This window comes from Triturus cristatus, chromosome 3_1, assembly GCF_964204655.1.
Source record: "Triturus cristatus chromosome 3_1, aTriCri1.1, whole genome shotgun sequence".
NCBI lineage: Eukaryota > Metazoa > Chordata > Amphibia > Caudata > Salamandridae > Triturus > Triturus cristatus.
In genome coordinates this window covers 330,637,469-330,656,190 of record NC_140583.1, presented here as the reverse complement: position 1 = coordinate 330,656,190, position 18,722 = coordinate 330,637,469, and the positions used below count along the sequence as shown (strand labels likewise).

The window sequence follows — 18,722 nt, the reverse complement described above, 5'->3', positions numbered from 1 at the left end:
ATCGCCCTCGCCATACGCTCGGTCGCTTCCGGCAAGGCCATGGGTCCGAATGGTCTCCCTATCGAGTTGTACAAGTTGCGACCGGATACGCTGGCACCCCACCTCCGGGCTATGTTCCTGGCGGCACACTCGGTGGGCTCCCTCCCGCTGGACCAGCGTCTGGCTACAATCGTGGTCATCCACAAGGAGGGGAGACCTCGGGACCGGGTTACATCCTATCGGCCCATTTCACTACTGAATGCGGAGCCCAAGATTCTCGCCAAGGTACTGGCCAATCGGCTGGTCGGCGTGGTGGGCGATTTGGTTCATCAGGACCAGTCCGGCTTTATTCCTCATCGCAACACAGCCCTTAATCTGCGGCGCTTGCACGGTGTGCTCGCACGTGTCCCGTTTATACGTGAGCCGGCCATTTTGGCGTCCTTAGACGCCACCATGGCGTTTGACACGCTTGAGTGGCCATACATCTGGGCGATGCTTGCGAAATTTGGATTTGGCCCAGGGTTCATCAGTCGGGTCAAATTGCTGTATTCGGGCCCATTGGCGCAGGTGGTGGTGAACGGAAGAGTATCGGCTCCGTTCGAGCTGGGCCGGGGCACGCGGCAGGGCTGCCCCTTATCGCCGCTCCTCTTTGCACTTGCCATGGAGCCCCTGGCGGAGTGGCTGCGGTGGGAGCCTTCCATCCGTGGTCTCCGCTGGACCCCCGAGTATGAGGACCGCGTATCCCTATACGCTGATGACATCCTTTTGTACCTAGCTTCCCCACGTAAATCACTCATAGTACTGGTTGATGTTTTGCATTCATTCGGTCGTAACTCCGGTCTTGTCATCAACTGGGCTAAATCGTGTGTGTATGTTCTCTCCGGGGAGGCTCCTCTCCTCCCGCGGGGCTGTCCGATCCAGGTCGCCCCGCAGGGATTTAGGTACCTGGGTGTCTTCATTACTCTGGACCCGGAGGCTCGGTATGATCGGAACTTGCTTCCCCCCCTCCAGCGTCTGAAAGAGGATGTCGTGCGCTGGCGGCGTTTGCCGCTTTCGCCGCTCGGCCGGGCGGCATTGTTTAAAATGATGTCGCTGCCGCGTTTCCTGTACGCGTTGCAGAACACTATGGACCTCGTCCCAGCGCGCTACTTCCGCGAAGTGGAGAGTTTGCAGCGCCGCCTGTTCTGGGACGGGAGGCCACGTATTGCCCTGGCGAAGCTGACGCTCCCATGGTATGACGGGGGGATTGCCCTTCCGGATATCAAACGGTACTATTGGGCCTCCCAGCTAGCTGCGATTAATCAGGGCCTATATGGGCCCGCCTTAAACCCGGCATTTGAAATGGATAAGATGCTCCTTCCAGGTGGTGATCATAATCGAGCGCTCTATTCTAGCGCGCCCGACGCTCGCCTAACGGGCCCCACGCGTGTCATGGTGCGAGTGTGGCATGCGGCCAATGCAGCTATGGGGTGGAAGGACCGTTTGACCCCGGCGTCACCACTATACGCGTCTGAGCGGTTGGGCTCCTTGTGGACCTCGAAGGGCTTTGAGAAGTGGGACATAATAGGCATTAGCAAAGTGGGGGATCTCTGGACGAGGGGAGGATTTAAAACGTTCGAGATGCTGCAGACGGAATTTCAGTTGCAGGGCAGCGAGTACTTTCGGTACTTGCAGGTCCGTCATGCGCTGGGCTCCGTCTTTCCGGACGTTGCCTCCATCCCGGAGTGTTCCCCCCTGGAGGATAGAGTGCTGGATGGACACATCCCGGACAGCACGATCTCACTGATCTACAAAAAACTGATCAACGACCGCTCAGACTTGTTGACTGCCCTTCGTGGGGCTTGGGTAGCCGACGGGCTGGAGCTGGACGACGAGGACTGGGCCTCCGCGGTGGCCTCCCCGAAAGAGGTGGCCATACCGGCTCGCCTTCGTTTCGTCCAGCTCAAGATACTCCACAGGGTCTACATGACGGGGCCAAAGCTCCTGCGTATGGGCTATGCTGAGGACGGTTTGTGTAAGCGTGGGTGTGGTGCGTTGGGGACTTTTCTGCATATCCTGTGGGAGTGCCCGGAGGTGGAGGGGTTCTGGCGTGGTGTGCATGAGGTGCTGCGATTGGTTACGCATGTGGCGCTGTTGCCCGAAGCGAGGAGATGCCTGTTGAATGTGTGGGAGCCTACCGACTATTCGGTGCCACAGACGTGGTGGGTGACTCTGGGGTATATGGTTGCCAAGCGTGATATTGCCCAATTGTGGGGATCCCAGAGGCCCCCGACTGTCTCAGCCTGGAAGGAACATATGGATTGGTGCATGTTTCGGGAAAAGGTGGTGTATGTGGCGAGAGGTAAGCCTGGGACATGGGTGAAAGTGTGGGGCCCCTGGAACTTCTACCGCGGGGGAATCTGTGCTCCGCCGTTATTGCCTGATCCGTCGCCGGCCCCGTCCCCTTAGCCAACTCATCCCCCCGGCACCTGGGTGTTGGGTTTCCCCAGCCCTAGTTCTGATCTCTCCCCCCTCTTGAGACTTCTATGGATGGCTAGGATTTCCCCTTTAGGGGAGCACGTGTTTGCTATTTCCGATTGAGGATTGCCTTGTGGGTCTGTTTGTACTTGTTGTTCTTTAAGTTTAAAATGGAACCGTATAGTGGGGTCTGGATGGTGTGGCTCGTAACGATGTTAACTCCTATGCATGCTCTGCCGCAGCACCATGTGTTTTATAAATGTATATCGTATGCTCCTTTCATTGCTAGCGGCCGGCCGGAAGGTTGTAGGCCCATATTTGTATATCTTTGAGTCTTGTAATAAACGGTTTAAAAAAAAAAACAAAAAAAAAGAAAATGGTTGGTGGACAAAGCTGAGTATAGTACGAAGCTTCTGAGCACTTGATAAATGTGTCCTTTTTCTATGCCTATGTCCGTTTTACATTATTGGACACTCTCGCTAGAATAATTGACTGTAGTCGGGTTCACCGGGACAGAGCAGTCCATGATGATTAATGCGGGATTGCATGTGTGAATGCATGCGGGCGACAAGGCACAGAACAGGAGGGCTGGAGAAGGCATCGGACTGCGGGAGGGGGGGGTGCCACGGGAAGAAAGTAGTCTGCAGCAACGGGGTCAGTAGCCATGGAAGGACAAGAATGACGTCATGGCCGTCATAAGGAGAGACTAGCAAACCTACAACCCAATCAGAAGGCAGTATTTATGACACAGGCCAATCAAAAAGATGGGTGGAGAGTGGGCAGAGCTTCCACAAAGCTTCCACACTATAGTGTATACTGCATGCCTCGCAAAGCGATGGCTGCGCATTCGCGCTTCAATGCTAGGCGAGACCTAAAAAGCACACTTCCAAGCCTTCCTTGGCATTGGGCAAAGGGGACGGAGTCTCCTCTCCAAAATGAGTGTGGGGACTCCGCCCACATTCGTTTATCCCCCCTCTTGTGTCCTGACTTCGGCCAGAACTGTTTCACAATATCACAAGAAGCACAGCCGGTGCGTGGTAAACAGAAACCTCGGCATACTGCAAGTGGTGTGAGGCAGAGGCGCAACTAGAGCCAAATTTCGGGGGGGGCTGATACTCCCAGAAATAGGCATAGTGAAGATGCAGGGGCTGTAAGAAGGGGTGAAAAATAACACAGCCTCATTAACAAGTAAATGGTTTTTCAAAGACCTGTAAATTACTCGGATGCGGCTGTGTGTGTGCCCCTGAAGCTGTCTCAGCCGGGCTGCCACACACGACAGGGGGGGCTGAAGCCCTTTGAGCCCAATGGGCGTTGCAAGCCTGGTGTGAGGCAAACATGCTACTTGTGGACATAAGCAGCGCATGAAAGATATAGGCAAGAATGAAAAGTGCATGCATGATTTACAGAGCCTGGTCAGCCCGCATGGATTGTATGACAATGGGCCGGCCTGAGTGGACACAGATTAATGTGGGTAAGTGCGGCCCAGCTGAGCTGCATCACAAGTAGGTGTTCGATGGTGTTGAGTAGCTCTCTCTGCTCCACTTCCGGTTTTTAAGCTCACATGAAACTTTATACTTTGTGGCGCCTTCCTGAAAGCAGCCATTCTGGCCAGAAAAACTATGGATGGATAACCTTCTTGCGCCGAACCTCTCTCTGTTAGACAGTGTTAGGTTGAGGTGTCTTCTAGTGGCCATTGCTGCATTTAAAGGATCTGTACAGAGTAATTATGCAGTTGAAATATGCACACTCGACACAGGAGAGTGGGCATTTTTGTTAACTGCAAAAGGTAGCTTCCCAATTGATACACAAGTAAAATGCCCATGCCAAAATTGCACGTCCCTTACTGTAATGCAAACTTCTCTTTCAATGTGCAGGGAGGCCAAGAGGATTGTAAGACGGACTTCGGATTGCATCACCATATCAAACTTACAAAAGGCAACACTCTGTTTACAGCATTCATGCTGTGATGTGTTAACTGTTATTATTACATACCTAATGAAAATGTCCCTCTCTCCCATGAGATAATCAGCTGGTCAATGGAGACGTGCGGGCTGGGGTTGCAGCCTGGCTCTAAACCACAAAGGCACACTGAAGCTCACATGGGGTGGGCATTTGGTAGCATGGATATGTCTGTTATCCTGCTGCTGGAGGGAACAGTGGTGACAGGAGCAAGGCACACCATGCTGAGTTAAAAAAATAAAATGTTCTGCACCCATTACTTCTCTCACGTGTGCCAAATGCGCTGTGGGACAATCCTCTAGCCATCCCTTTTGGGAGCAAGCGCATTCCAGGCCAGCATGGGGTGGGGGAGGGATTCGCAAGTTTACACCTAATCACCCCTAACTCTCTTGTCTCTGGTGCTGCATGCACCCCGCCACAAGACTTAACGCCTATTAGGAATCAAATAGACTAGCATTCCCATTGCAAAATGCAATGCCCACCATCCTGAAGACACATCACTGACTTGCGCCTTCCACTTTCACAGTGCTTAAAACAAGAATGCTAATTGCGGTAGCAGTCGCCATTCAGAGTGTTAAAAGACAGTCCTAAGAAGAGGACACAGCAAAGTGTCAAAGGAACAAATGGGAAAATAAACATTTCAAGGGAGAAATATAAAAAAACAGCTTCCACAAAGCAAAAGCCAACCAAGAAGAGCACCAAAGGGAAATCAAAGTAAACCAAGGTGGGAGGTAAAGTGACAGAGCGAGAATAGCTGGCAATGTGGGTGTTAAGGTGCAGCTCAATAAGTTAAAGAGTCTACATTCTGAAGATGATGACCGAGGTTTAACATACCTGGTCTCTCCTTCTCCAGCCACAAACGATTCAGCCTCCCTAGCTGTTCCTCTTCATACCGGGCCATATTACTTATTGGTAGTGGCGGTGACTCATGCTGAGAGTAGGTGATATACTTTTAAGCGCAGGGCAGCAGCTGTGATATGAAAAGCAGTTAAACATATCTTGCTCGTTAATTTATTTTGTCTATGGAAACACGAATGTGGCTGCCCCAATACAAGTGACTCAAAACCAGCCACGCTCTAGTGTTAAAAGAAATTGGACGGAAGTAAAAGTCTGGAAGCGTGAACAAACAAACAAGGTGGCCATTTTAAACAAGAGTATTTTACGGTAGTCACCAGCCAACATCTGCAATGTGACGCTTTTTAGGTCTCGCTGAGTCAGCGCATGGGCTGCTCTGCGAGACATTTAGTGTGTGGGTTTCCAAAGTGCCACCACAGGCTTTTGGTGGCCTCAAGCTTGCGTGCATGAGAGCGTGCACGCGTGCAGCCACCATCTGTCTTTCCTCCGTCGCCGTGCTTGATCGCGATCACTTTCACTTTCGCTGCCGCATGGACGCGTGGCCAATGCTTGTTCTTGTTTACTTTTAGCCTATTTAATATTATATTTAACATCACTGACAATTAGATGGAATAATCAGAAGCAGAATAAAGATTCGCGCAGATACCTTGTTGCAGTCATTTTGCCTGTGTTTTTTCTGCAGATATGATGTATGTGTCAGTTCAGTCATAGTGTCAGTGCGGCTGCAGGGATTCTGCCTGTGTCTTTACATTGATTTGCTCAACATCTCTGCGTATTTGTTACTCTGCAGTCGTTGTGGTGTAGTATCATTGTGAATACACCCCCAGCTCTACAGTAATTGTGTTTGTATGGTCGTTGTGATTGTGCATCGCTGCAGTGATCGTGGTGGGGCATTCCTGCCATGGCTGAGTCTCTGCAGTCCCTGCTGTCTCTTTCCCTAGACCTCTGGTGATTGGCTGAATGAAGCCCGCTCTACGGCGTAGGAAACATGCAATGACATCACGGCCTGACAGGCAGCGCCCCTCGCTCTCACAATGCCTGACTGTGATATCACTGCTGTATCGCCGGCATCAGGTGATCACTCTGAGAGGAATGCCCAGGTGAGTCGCATACTTCCTGAATCTCAATTTTAGAACGTGTTTATAAGCCCACTGCCAGGCCTCCTTCCTCTTCCACCTTTCACGCTGTCTTTTCTTTCTCCTTTTCTCTGGCTTCACTCACCTGTCTAATTTCTCTCAGACATAGTCTTACCTGCACGTCTCACTCTCCCATCTCTCTGATCTCTTCATCACCACTCCTCACTCCCACCGTTCTCACCTCCTCTTTCCCACCTCACTTCGGTCATTTTCTTCCTAACTTTGAGTTTTCTCTCTCGACCACATTTAAAACTAAATTGGATCTCTTTCCCTCACTTCTATCTGTTTTATACCTGACACTTTGTTCTGCCATTTCTCAACCTGCTTCCCATATCATTACCACTCTCTCACCTCTTTCATTCACTCCTAACTTTTTACAGTTTACCCCATATCTTTGTCACTTACCCACATATCTCCCACCCCTCTCCGGTGAAGAGTGGTGAACTTTGAAAGTGGTGGTGTTGTAAGAGTAACATTCACCATTACAGGTGTGTAAACAGCGGTCACAACCTGCACCAAACAAGTGAAGTAAGCAAGCCTGACTTTCCCCGGGTGAGGGGTACTACCATATAACAAAGATTTCAATAAAAAGTCGTAAGAGGTTGTCACACTAAAATGCCTCTTAAGTCAGTACACTACAAATCGAACTAGTGCTTGGAAACTTGTAATTTGAAAATAATTGAATAAGACCACCAACCACACTGCAGTATAACTCACATGACGACATAAACATCACCAACTAACAATCTATCTCAAGGCCACACACCGAAGCGTCACGAAGAAGGCATTTGCTGCTTGCAGCGCTCTTTGCTTTCTATACTCAAAGCATATATGAGACAAGCATTGGCATAGCCAATAGGTCTCACCTTTGGGACCTTATAAGTGTTTAGTTATCCAGCACAATATCCTTGGTGCAACAACATCAAGTGTTGCATGGCTAAACACTTATAAGGTCCCAAAGGCGAGACCTATTGGCTATGCCAATGCTTGTTTTCTTAGCTGACACTTTCAAATTCAAAAGGTTTACTTATTTAAAAAATAAATAACAATGTGTATTCTAAACCTTTCATAACTGGGAGCATGTATTGTTCCGGCTGTAAATTTTTTCACATGCATCTGAGCGCACTATTATTTCTAACTTAATTCTTTCTCGTGTAGTTTCAGTTCAAGTGCAGGCTGTTCGTTGTCTGCGCGTTTGTTAAACATTTCTTACTACCAGTGCCAGCTGGCGTCCTGAGGGAGTTTGTGGAGATTTGTCTGGAGTTTCGCAATCGCAAGAGTTGGGTTTAAAAGATAGCTTTCTCAACAGTTTGACACGGATGGAGTGGTTGGAACGAGTTTCAGGTTACATACTGCCTGAAGGCTGAAACTAAGCACCGGAGCTTTTCATGAAAGCAGAAACTGACTCTGTGGGTTTTTCTCTTGTTTAATTTTAGTGGGGCAGCCCCTTATTAGCAGCCGCCCGTGGAGACCCGGCCCTGAGAATGAAGTGCCGGTGCTAAGCTCCGGAAAGCATCGGCGCAAATTAAGCACTGCTTCTCCTTTATTTTCAGTATAAATTACGAGCACACGGCAGACCCTACTTGAGGTCTTTGTTCTCCTTTCTTAATTGAAAACTGTGTTTGTGTTTCTTTAATCTGGTTATATGATGAATTCAGAGACTTAAAGAGCACTGATGTAATCACACTTATAATTGTTTTAAATAAATGTAAATTTGTATTTATATTATTGTTACACTATGAATTTGTATCAGATATCATGTTCTTTTATGGTCTATTTTTATTTGACCGAATAAAGAATTTGACTGACACAAGTAAACCCGAGGGGAGCTCTACTGTTCAGGCTCCCTTTTCTTCAGTGGTCGGTGTCCCAGACGTCTCTTCATATAGGTCTACCAGTCTAGTCTTCAAGTCTTGTAACCCATTAGCAGGCTCTGTGGGAAGAAGCCGGTTTGTTCTGTGAATCTATCGATTTGCCTTGGTTGAGGTGACAGGCCTCTCCTGAAATCGTTCTCTCTCTGTCAGAGATAGCCAGTGATTTAGAGAAAAGTGTCCTGCATTTTGGTACTCTTGTCTTTCACTTTTGTCCAAGCAAGAAAGTTTTGTGTCAAAATAGATATGTAATTTTATACCTGAACTCTCGCCCGAACTGCCAAGCTAGGTATTCCCTGGACCGGAAACAAGCATCGGCACTGGTTTCAGGGTATCAACCCTCATCAGCCAGGCTAGCCTGAATCCAGTAGCCAAAGTTTCTGCACTCTGTCCATCATCTCCTTATGTTTTCTCTGTTCACCCAAATTGGCAGGGTATGCCCAGACGTGGGTCACTTGCTCGCTTTGCCACTGAATTCATGCTAACCTGGCTGATAAGGGGTGTTACCCTGAAAGCTGTCCCAGGATGCTTGTTTACGGTCCATGGAAGACCTGGCTTGGCAGTTCGGGCTGGACTGTTCCCATGAGGTACAGGGTCAAGACTGATTTGCATATATACCTGGGTCTGAACTGAGGTGGCAAAGTGAGCTAAAGAACGATGATGGATTCAACCCAGGTGTGTGACTGGGGGTGAATGTCTCAAAAGTTTCAGCGCTCCGTCCATCATCTCCTTGTGTTTGCTTTGTTCGCCCTAAGTTGGCAGGGTATGCTCAGACGTGGATCCATTGCTCACTTTGCCACTGGGTTCAAGCTAGCCTGGCTGATGAGGGGTGTTACCCCAATCCCGGTCCCAGGATGCTTGTTGCCAGACCAGGGAAGACGTGGCTTGGTAGTTCGGGCTGAACTTTTCCCATGAGGCACGGGATCAAGACTGATTTGCATAACTGGGTATGAACTAGGATGTCAATGTGAGCTAAAGAACGATGATGGATTCAACCCAGATCTGTGACTGGGGGTGAACGTCTGAAAAGTTTCAGCGCTCCGTCCATCATCTCCTTGTTTTTGCTTTGTTTGCCCTAAGTTGACAGGGTGTGCCCATACGTTGGTCCCGTGTTCACTTTGCCACTGGATTCAAGCTAGCCTGGCTGATGAGTGCTGTTACCCCAAAACCGGTCCCAGGATTCTTGTTTCCGGTCCAGGGAAGACCTGGCTTGGCAGTTCGAGCAGGACTGTTCACATGAGGCACAGGGTCAAGCCTGATTTACATATAGCTGTGTCTGACATGGGGTGGTGAAGTGAGCTAAAGAACGATGATGGATTCAACCCAGATCTGTAACTGGGGGTGAGCGCCTGAAAAGTTTCAGCGCTTTGTCCAGCGTCTCCTTGTGTTTGCATTAAGAGAAAAGTGTCTTGCATTTTGATACTCTTATATTTCACTTTTGTCCAGGCAAGAACGTTTTGTGTCAAAATAGATATATAATTTTATACCTGTACTCAGTGAACACAGTGCCCTAATTAAACTTCTCAAATGTTTATGCATACCGTAGTGTGATTTGGTGTTAAGTATGAGAGAGAATGAGATAGCTCCGCAATTGCCTGCTCTGCACAATGTATAACCAGGACACATGCATTTAAATCTCAGCTTCTGCAAACTGTGTGATCCAAGGCAATCATTTTACTTCACTCTGTTTTATTTTCCTTCACCATCAAACTTAAGAGCACATTGAAGAAATTCAGTTCAATGAGAGAGGGTTTAGAAGACAATAATGTTGCTTTATACATACTAAGGGGCATATTTAGGAAAAAGTCATGCAGGGCAGCACAGCAAATCACCTTGCTGCGCTGCATTGCGTGACAGTGAAAGGGCAAGAATGTACAGTACTTAATGCAATACGGTTCATTCCCGCCTTTTTCTCTACGCAGGCGCCCTTTTGGCTGCCTAGCCCCCAAGTAACCGTGCACCGCTGAGGACTAGTTCAGGTTGTGGTGCACATATGTTAACATCCGACTTCAATAATGTTTCAGGGGGCTATATGCTGAAAGAACAATACAGCATGCCTAGAGAACTGCAGAAATAGTAACCTTCATTTTCATGTATTGTATTTGAAGTCAATGTCTTGTGAACTAGTTGAGAATTGTAACCATCACTTTCATGGTTTTGTTTGAGATGTGCGTCTTGCCAACTAATTGTGGATCACCAAGAGCATCTATATATAAACATTTTAGCAAGGTTTTATCAATGAAATGTTGATGTAAATTTGTAGGTAAAAATATAGTGTTTGTTCCATTTTGTGTAAAACAATAGTTCTCGTAATAACCAGGTCACGTGCTGCAGTTTTCCCACTCTGGTGCTGATGCAAGAGATGCGAGGTGAGCAGTGAAGATCTGCATCGCACACTTCTCTTGTGGCTCGTGCAGAAGGATCAGGCGGCCCCTTTAACGCAGCTCCTGTGTGTCACTTGAGCCTGACAGTGCCAGCTTGGGTTGTCAGGGAGCCCAGGAGTTGGGAGGAGCGACTGATTGTCTGGGGTTTCAGTGCTGCCACTTGCATGAAAGGACAAACTCCTCTTCGGGATTAAAACGCACTCAAGGCATTCTGAAGATGCTGCTCTGAACATCAAACGTTTTTTGCCGAGGGCGTCTTCAAGATGGATTTAGTGATTGAGTCATCTCAACTTTTTGAGACTTTTCTTTCCAGGAGACCTTTACTCCAGCCTCTGTGGGACTACATGAGGTTCAACTACTCGGATGCCTTGCGATCGCCCCTTTTCCCAGTGATCCTGACGGTGTCTTCATACCTCCTCTTCTGCATTCCTTACCTAATCTTCAATATCATGGGGAGGAAATGGTCTTTCATCCACAAGTACAAAATTCAGCAGAACCGGAACCCAACAGCTGCCATGATACTAAACTGTGTAGGTGTGACCCTACACAATCACCTGTTCTACATCTTTCCGGCTTCCGTAGCGCAGTGGTACTGGAGACCCCCAACCCCCCTCCCAGAAGAGTGTCCAAGCATCCCTGAGATGGCTGCTGGGGTGGTAGGAAGTTTACTTCTCTTTGATTTCCAGTACTTCATATGGCACCTGATCCATCACAAGAATCGGTGGCTGTACAAGACGTTCCATGCTCTTCACCATGACTACATCGCTCCTTTTTCTTTGGCCACCCAATGCCTGGGCGGATGGGAACTGATCACTGTCGGCTTCTGGACCACCGCCAATCCCATCCTCCTGAGGTGCCATCTGCTCACCACCTGGATTTTCATGCTATTTCACGTCTACGTGTCAGTGGAAGACCATAGTGGTTATGACTTGCCTTGGTCAACCTCACGCCTGGTCCCATTTGGCATCTATGGGGGACCCATAAAACACGACATGCACCATCAAAAACCCATGAGCAACTATGCCCCTCACTTCGCCCACTGGGACAAACTCTTTGGGACGCATGCAGAATTTGGCTTTGCCAAAGGCTACCTGGAACCCTTCGTTCCCAACGGAACCTGCTGCATCAGCAGTCGCATGGATGCTTTATACGATGAAGGGGTCGATCCAACAGAGCGAACCGCAGAGGAGAAGAAGGACAGATGAAAAATTGCTTCCTCTTAACTGGCCTTTCTAATGTACTAAACTGTAGTACATGGCTCCAGGTAATGCAGATCTAACATGAGAGCACAGACTAGGGAACTACTGACGAACGTCTTGATAATCATTCAATAAAACCGATTTGATTCAGACTAGAGCGACCTATGTAGACTTGAACTGAGCACCGTCCACTGTCCCTGTGCAGTAAAAATACTTCAAGGCACGGAACTGAATTGCTAGGTTTTTTTTAAAGTGACCCATTGCCTTCTTTTACACTTCTTGTGTGCGCTCCTGTAATGTTTGTGGACTTAGACTTTGGACAGATATTCCTTTTTGGAAAGGAGTTTCGGGTTACAAATTATAAAGTACGAATCTGTATCCATAGTCCGAAAGGGCAATGAAGTATGAGTTATTGCTGGACAAACAGAGAAAGGCTAAGCAAATAAGACAAACATATATTTGCGTGTCCTTGAGCAATTGGGTTTATTAATTTAGCGTTTATGCATGTTGGGAGGGGATCAAGAGTGGCTGGGAGGATTCATGTTAGCATGTGGTATCTTTGTGTCTTGCTGAACATTTTTGTAGGTGGGGGTTTCTTTGAGTAGATGTATGGTTGAAAGATGCTTGCATCTATCTATCTATCTATCTATCTATCTATCTATCTATCTATCTATCTATCTATCTATCTATCTATCTATCTATCTATCTATCTATCTATCTATCTATCTATCTATCTATCTATCTATCTATCTATCTATCTATCTATCTGTCTGTCTGTCTGTCTGTCTGTCTGTCTGTCTGTCTGTCTGTCTGTCTGTCTGTCTGTCTGTCTGTCTGTCTATCTATCTATCTATCTATCTATCTATCTATCTATCTATCTATCTATCTATCTATCGTCCTTTTTTTAAGGTAAGTTTAGCAATTTGATATGGATGGTGTGTGCTCTCAGCAGATGGTTACATGACTTCCGAATGTGTCTATTGCGCTCAAAAGGTAAAATGTTTCACCTTAGGCATTTTTCTGGAGCGGTACACATCCTTTCACTGTGTACACAAAGTGCACTGAACACCACCCATCTGCTGTCAAGTTCACTTATTAGCATCATTTTGACTGTGTGAGCTTCACGCATGTAAAGTGCATGATAGTGCACTGCATAGGAAGGGCTGCCCTCGCACCCATTCCCGAAGCCTAAAACAGCATGTGCTTCCGGTCCAGGAGGACCAAGGATTGCTTTCGGACGGCGTAGAATTTAAGAAGGTGACACCACTTCTCGTGACACGGGGACAATGGATGCCCAGCCCTCTCTGCCTTTTCCTGTACATGGGTAAAAAGTGATGTCCGGGATCTCCACCTGCATGCATCGCCATCACCACCTTACACACAATGTGCATTTGTGGGCATTTCTTTGCACATAGTGATATAGTGCACGAAATCATGGCAGCTTAAAAAATACGACGCTCTTCCATTGCACTTTTCTTGGAAGCTTTACCTTTTGTTTTTTGAAGTGATGTGGTTGGAACAGAGTGAAAGGCTTTTAAATGTGTGGCTTTTATTAGGACGGCATGCCAGCCCCCGACAAAGCCCTTCCGATCAGAGATGGGTAAGAGCCAACGGAGTGACCGCGAGTAACCCCAGCAGCCCTTTAGTTGGGCATTCAGCTGCGTTTTCTTGGCTTTCGAAAGCATCTGAGTTTAGAAATGCTGGTGGGAACGCGTCCCTGCTCCTGTAATTACTGTCAGTCATTTATGCTGGGCTGTGCGTGGGTGAAACCCACTTGCAGCACTTCGGGCAGATTCACAAGATTTTGCCCTGGAGCAAATAGCAAGGTTTCTGGAGGCTCCTGAATGACACGTCATCATACATATGATGTTCACAGACAGACATTTGCACTTGAGTAAATTACAAGTGGACCTGGGCATTGCTCGAGATGCCCAGGGAATCCTTAGAATGCACTAACATGCATCTTTATTATGGATGCTGTTTGCCCTTGAGTGTATCGGTATTACTTCAGGCCTCTCCACATTTGCCCAAGTGCAAACATGTGAAAATGGTGCAAAATGACTCATGCCAACATGACAATCTGGGCTTCAAGTAATTAATTAGCTCTAAAAAATGTCTAAATGTACCTGTAACTGAGAAGCACATTCACCGAAGCATGCCACAATCACATTGTGAAAAGAGAACCTGCGACTTGAAGTATAAAGTCATGGAGGGAGTTAGTTATTGCCTTTCTACCCATCTCTTTCATTGAAGCTTTACAACTACTAAGAGTTGTTCCCATGTGCCACTCATTTCCAAAACTCATGCATCCCAACCAGCTTACTTCTCTTCATTTCGTACTGTTCCCAATTAAGTTTCTCTATCAATGTTTTGCTGTTCATTATGGAGTTTGCAATTTACCAGTTTTTACTCCATTTATTTTATGCAATTCCTTGCTTTTCTTTTAGGTAATGAGAAGATTAGGTTCCATTCACAAATGTGTTTGCAACTCAATCATAAATAGAGATTAGTAAAGCACCTCTTCACAGGAGCGTACCCTTTGTAAAGGTCATCAGAGACCATGTGAGCTCTTCAGTCACATTTGCAAAACGGTTGTGTGGCTCCACTAACTGACACTCTTAAATTTGCTATTCTTCTCAGATTAACTCAAAGTAAAGCCAAAAACATCAGCAATCGTACAAAAAATAAATGTAAGGTAAACTGTGAGGCTAGAAGGGCTGTTGTATTGCATTGCATTGATGCAGCGCTTACTACCTCAGATAAGGAATTGACCTCAAGGGTAGTGGTATGTTATGTGTATTTGTATAGCGCGCTATCACCAATGAGGGTATCTTGGCACAGAGCAGGTAAAGAGCTTCACCTTGAAGGGCGGAAGGGGATTCCTCAACAAACTAGGGCAGAAGAGAGGGGGAAGCTCGGATGTTTTGTGGGAGGTCATTCCATGCTTCAGGAGCGACATAGGAGAAGGCTCCACATCCGCCTTTGTTTCTGTGCATGCGTGGGATGTACACGAGTAGCAGTCCACCTGAGCGGAGGTGTCTTGGGGATTAACAGAAGGAGATGCGACTGTTCAGGGACACTGGGCCTCTGTTCTGTAGTGCTGTGAATGCGTGGGTGAGGAGTTTGAACTGGGCGCACTGGTGTATTGGGAGCCAGTGGAGCTCCCTGAGGTGTGGTGTGATAGGAGTCCAATGTGGAAGTTTGAGGAGGAGTCTAGCTGCCGCGTTCCTGATGGTTTGTACTTCTGGTGAGTTGTTTGGTGATTCAGGCATAGGGAGAGTACCTGTAGTCCAGCCTGCTGGTGACAAGTGTGGGTGATGGTGTTGCTATATATAGATATTTATATTTGAAGATCTTCCTCAGGGTGTTGAAACAGGATGCTACGACAGCATGCACTTGCATGGCCAGCTTATTGTAAATGATTGTCTCAAGGTTCCTGGTGTGGGAGCTGGGGGGGTGGAGGGTCCGAGGTTGGTCAGCCACTAGTTAGAGTCTCAAGGCGAGGTTTTTTCCCCCCAAATATCATTGCTACTGTCTTGTCGGTGTTGAGCTTAAAAAAGTTGGATTTCATCTAGGTGGTGACCTCCATCATGCAGATGATGAACTTGTTCCTTGTGCTGGGGGTTTTGTCGGAGAAGAACCATATGAGGTACGTGTCATCGACGTAGGAACGGATGTTAATGTTGGATGACATTGGCTATTGGAGTCAAACATGGGTTGAAGAGAGTAGGGCTGAGGGAGATACATTGAGGTAATCTGCAGGTTAGTTTTGGAGCTTCAGAGGTGTACAGTGCTAGGCTGATCGTTTGAGTTCTATCTGTCCGTCAAAAAAGAGCAGATCCTGCTCTCCACCGGTGGTTGAATGCCCGATGAGTTGTGATACCATTTCAAAGGTTGTTGAGATGTCTAGTACGGTGAGGGCTTTCGTCTCTCCTGTCTAGGGTGATGCAGATGTTGTCTATTGCGGCAACGGGTGCTGTTTCTGTGCTGTGGTTGGGTCCTAATCTGGACTTTGCGGTGTTGAACAGCTGGTGGTGGATGAGATGGTTTGTGAGATTTCTGTTGATGACCTTCTCTAATACCTTGGCTGGTACAGTAAATTGAAGATCAGTCTGTAGTTTGTGAGCTTGGCTGGTTCCGCAGAGGGCTTCTTGAGTAGGAGAGTAACAGCGACGTGTTTCCAAGCTTCGTGGAAGGTGACTGAGTCAGTGGAGGTTTTTGACCATCAGAGTGAGGGCTTCACTGCCTACGGTGAGTTACTTGTTGAAAGTGTGGTGGGGGCATGGGTCTGATGGGCAGCCAGAGTGACTGGACTTCATGGTAGCAGCAGTCTTGTCTATGGTGATAGCGGGCCACGTGGTAAGGGTCAGTTCTTCGTCCAAGACGGAAAGACTTGCCACAAGGTTAAAGGGTTACCAGAAACAACGGTTCCAGTGGAATGATACGGCTGTATATTAATAATGGGATGCACAATCGCAATGGGAAAGGTTAAAGTAATGTCAGAGGGAGAAGAACCACATACACCTTGATTTCAGTATAACACAATCGTGTGTTATAATTCACAGAAAAATATATAAATACAATGAGAAAAAAAGGACAGTGTGCGTGGTGTCCCCAGTGAAAACAGGAACATAAGGTATTGGTGACATTTTTGTGACAGTTTTACAAGGTTTCCAAAGTATTTATAAAAGTCGACCATCAACAATTTATGTAAGACATAAAAAGAAAGTGAACCATTAAACCAGTGCTTATCACTGTATATAGTCGCGGTTCATTCTGTGTACAATTGTCAATGGGCGACTTTTATAAATACTTTGGAAACCTTGTAAAATTGTCACAAAAATTTCACCAATACTTTAGGTTTCTGTTTTCACTGGGGACACCACGCACACTGTCCTTTTTTTTCTCATTGTATATATATATTTTTCTGTGAATTATAAAACACAACTGTGTTATACTGAAATCAAGATGTATGTGGTTCTTCTCCCACTGACATTACTTTAACCTTTCCCATTGCGATTGTGCATCCCATTATAAATGTAAAGCCTTATCATTCCACTGGAACCGTTGTTTCTGGAAATAATGTAACCACCCTGGTTCCTCGTGAGTAGGGTTCCCTTGTCCTTTTTCTCGACAAGGTGAAAGGGATCCAGTTGCAGGTCAAAGTTGCCATATATGGATGTGAGCTTGTTGCAGAAAAATTCCAAGATGTTGTTGCAGAGATCTTGAGAGAGTGTGATATTGTTGGAGGTGGCTGCTGACATGGTGAAATGTTTGATGACGGGGAAGGATTCCCTGCTGCAGTTGCAGCTGGTGTCAATGCAGTATACAAGGGCTGTACGCTTGTTTTTTTCAGATTTGTTGGTAGTAGCATAACAGGGTGGATTTGAGGATGTCTTTGTCTGCATAGTCTTAGCTTGTTCTCCACTTGCGTTCCAGTTGCTTACAGTGCCATTTCATCACCCTGAGTTCTTCTATGTACAAGCTAGCTTGTGTTGATATTCTTTCTCTTTTGCCATGCTTGAGTGAGCCCAGGATAATGGCACGGTGAGCCAGGTGTTGAAGTTCTTGATGTCTTCCATCAGGCTGCTGGTGGGTTCGGGTCTGTGCACAGAGAGGGTGAAAACCCAATCCATCTCTGGGATGTTTCCAGCAGGGGTGGGCAGGTTCAGTCATAATGGGTATTCTGGGGTTTGGGACAGGGATGCTGACTCTGATGAGGGCATGATCTGTCCAGGTGATAGGTGATAGTTTGTTGACTGTGATGTTGTTGATGAACAGGAAACTTGGGTCTAAGAGATGTCCGTCAGCATGGGTGTGTTCGGTGACATGCTAAGTGAGGCAGAGGTCAATGACATTTTCAAGATGCACAATCGAGTTGGGGTTGGTGTGGTCTTCCAGGTGAAAGTTCATGTCTCCTAGGAGCATGAAGGTGCTGGAGTCAATGATAAGTGATGCAAATAAGTCTGTGATATTGGTGGTGAACCTGGCATGGGGTCCTTGTGGTCTGTATATATGGATCCACTGTCTGTGATTAGTAGCTTAAGGGTGAGGTGCTCCATGGTTTTATTGCAGTTGAAGGTGTCCTTGAATATAATGGAACCTCCACCTCCGGTCTTGTGCTAACTGTCTTGTCTGGCAATCTTGTAGCCAGTGGGAATGGCAGTTACAATGTCTGGTGACGATGTTGGGTTCAGCCAGGTCTCCATCAGGAATAGCAGGTCCAGCACCTGGCTCTACAGCAGGTCTCAGATTTCTGTGCCGTGGTTAGTGAGTGAATGAGTGTTGAGAAGTTTGCCCGAGAGTGCAGTATGCGGTGTGGTTGGTCTGTGTGGGTGCCAGGGAATGGAGTGCTGGGTGCAGTCAGAGCAGGTATGGGAGGATGCATGAGAACTTGCAGGAGGTGTAAGTGAAAGCTCCCTCCATATTGTATGGAGAGGTGCAGCAGCAGTGCTGCGAGGGCAGCTGGGTTTGAGAGCATGGATGTCATTTAAGTGTTGCAGTTGCTACCTCTAGCTTGCCCCTTGCGACCCCTTACAGTGCATTTGCAACTCCTGGACTCGGAGATGGAAAAATTAGCTCCACAAACACAGGGGCATCTCCTCTTTATGAACATCAGTTGGGGCTCCAATCTCCTTGCTTTTTGCCATTTTTTTTAATTACAGTAATAGTAACAATATATTATTCAGTATTAGTGAAATAAAAAATGGAGTAAAACTAGCTAGAATATATAACTCTCCCTGACCGCTGAGGTAAGTAAAAAATGCTTTTAAACATATGTTGTGAGTATGTGGGTACTTGAGAGTGTGTTTATGAGGGAAAGAGTGTGTGAATGTGTGATTGTGTGTTACTATGTAAGCATCTGCGAGTGAGTGAATGTGT

General features: G+C 47.0%; 1 protein-coding gene across 1 annotated transcript; it reads left to right on the top strand.

Annotated features, from left to right (window-relative positions):
- Window positions 1–10,820: 10,820 nt before the first annotated feature.
- LOC146860203 (cholesterol 25-hydroxylase-like protein 1, member 2) lies at window positions 10,821–12,505 on the top strand. Its single transcript, XM_085646325.1, has one exon. The coding sequence runs from the start codon at window positions 10,905–10,907 to the stop codon at window positions 11,844–11,846; it is 942 nt and encodes a 313-aa protein (XP_085502451.1). The 5' UTR covers window positions 10,821–10,904; the 3' UTR covers window positions 11,847–12,505.
- The last annotated feature ends 6,217 nt before the right edge of the window (window positions 12,506–18,722 follow it).

Bases quoted from the DNA above. Each gene is read 5' to 3' on its own strand.
- LOC146860203 (XM_085646325.1), top strand. From the start codon at position 10,905: ATGGATTTAGTGATTGAGTCATCTCAACTTTTTGAGACTTTTCTTTCC.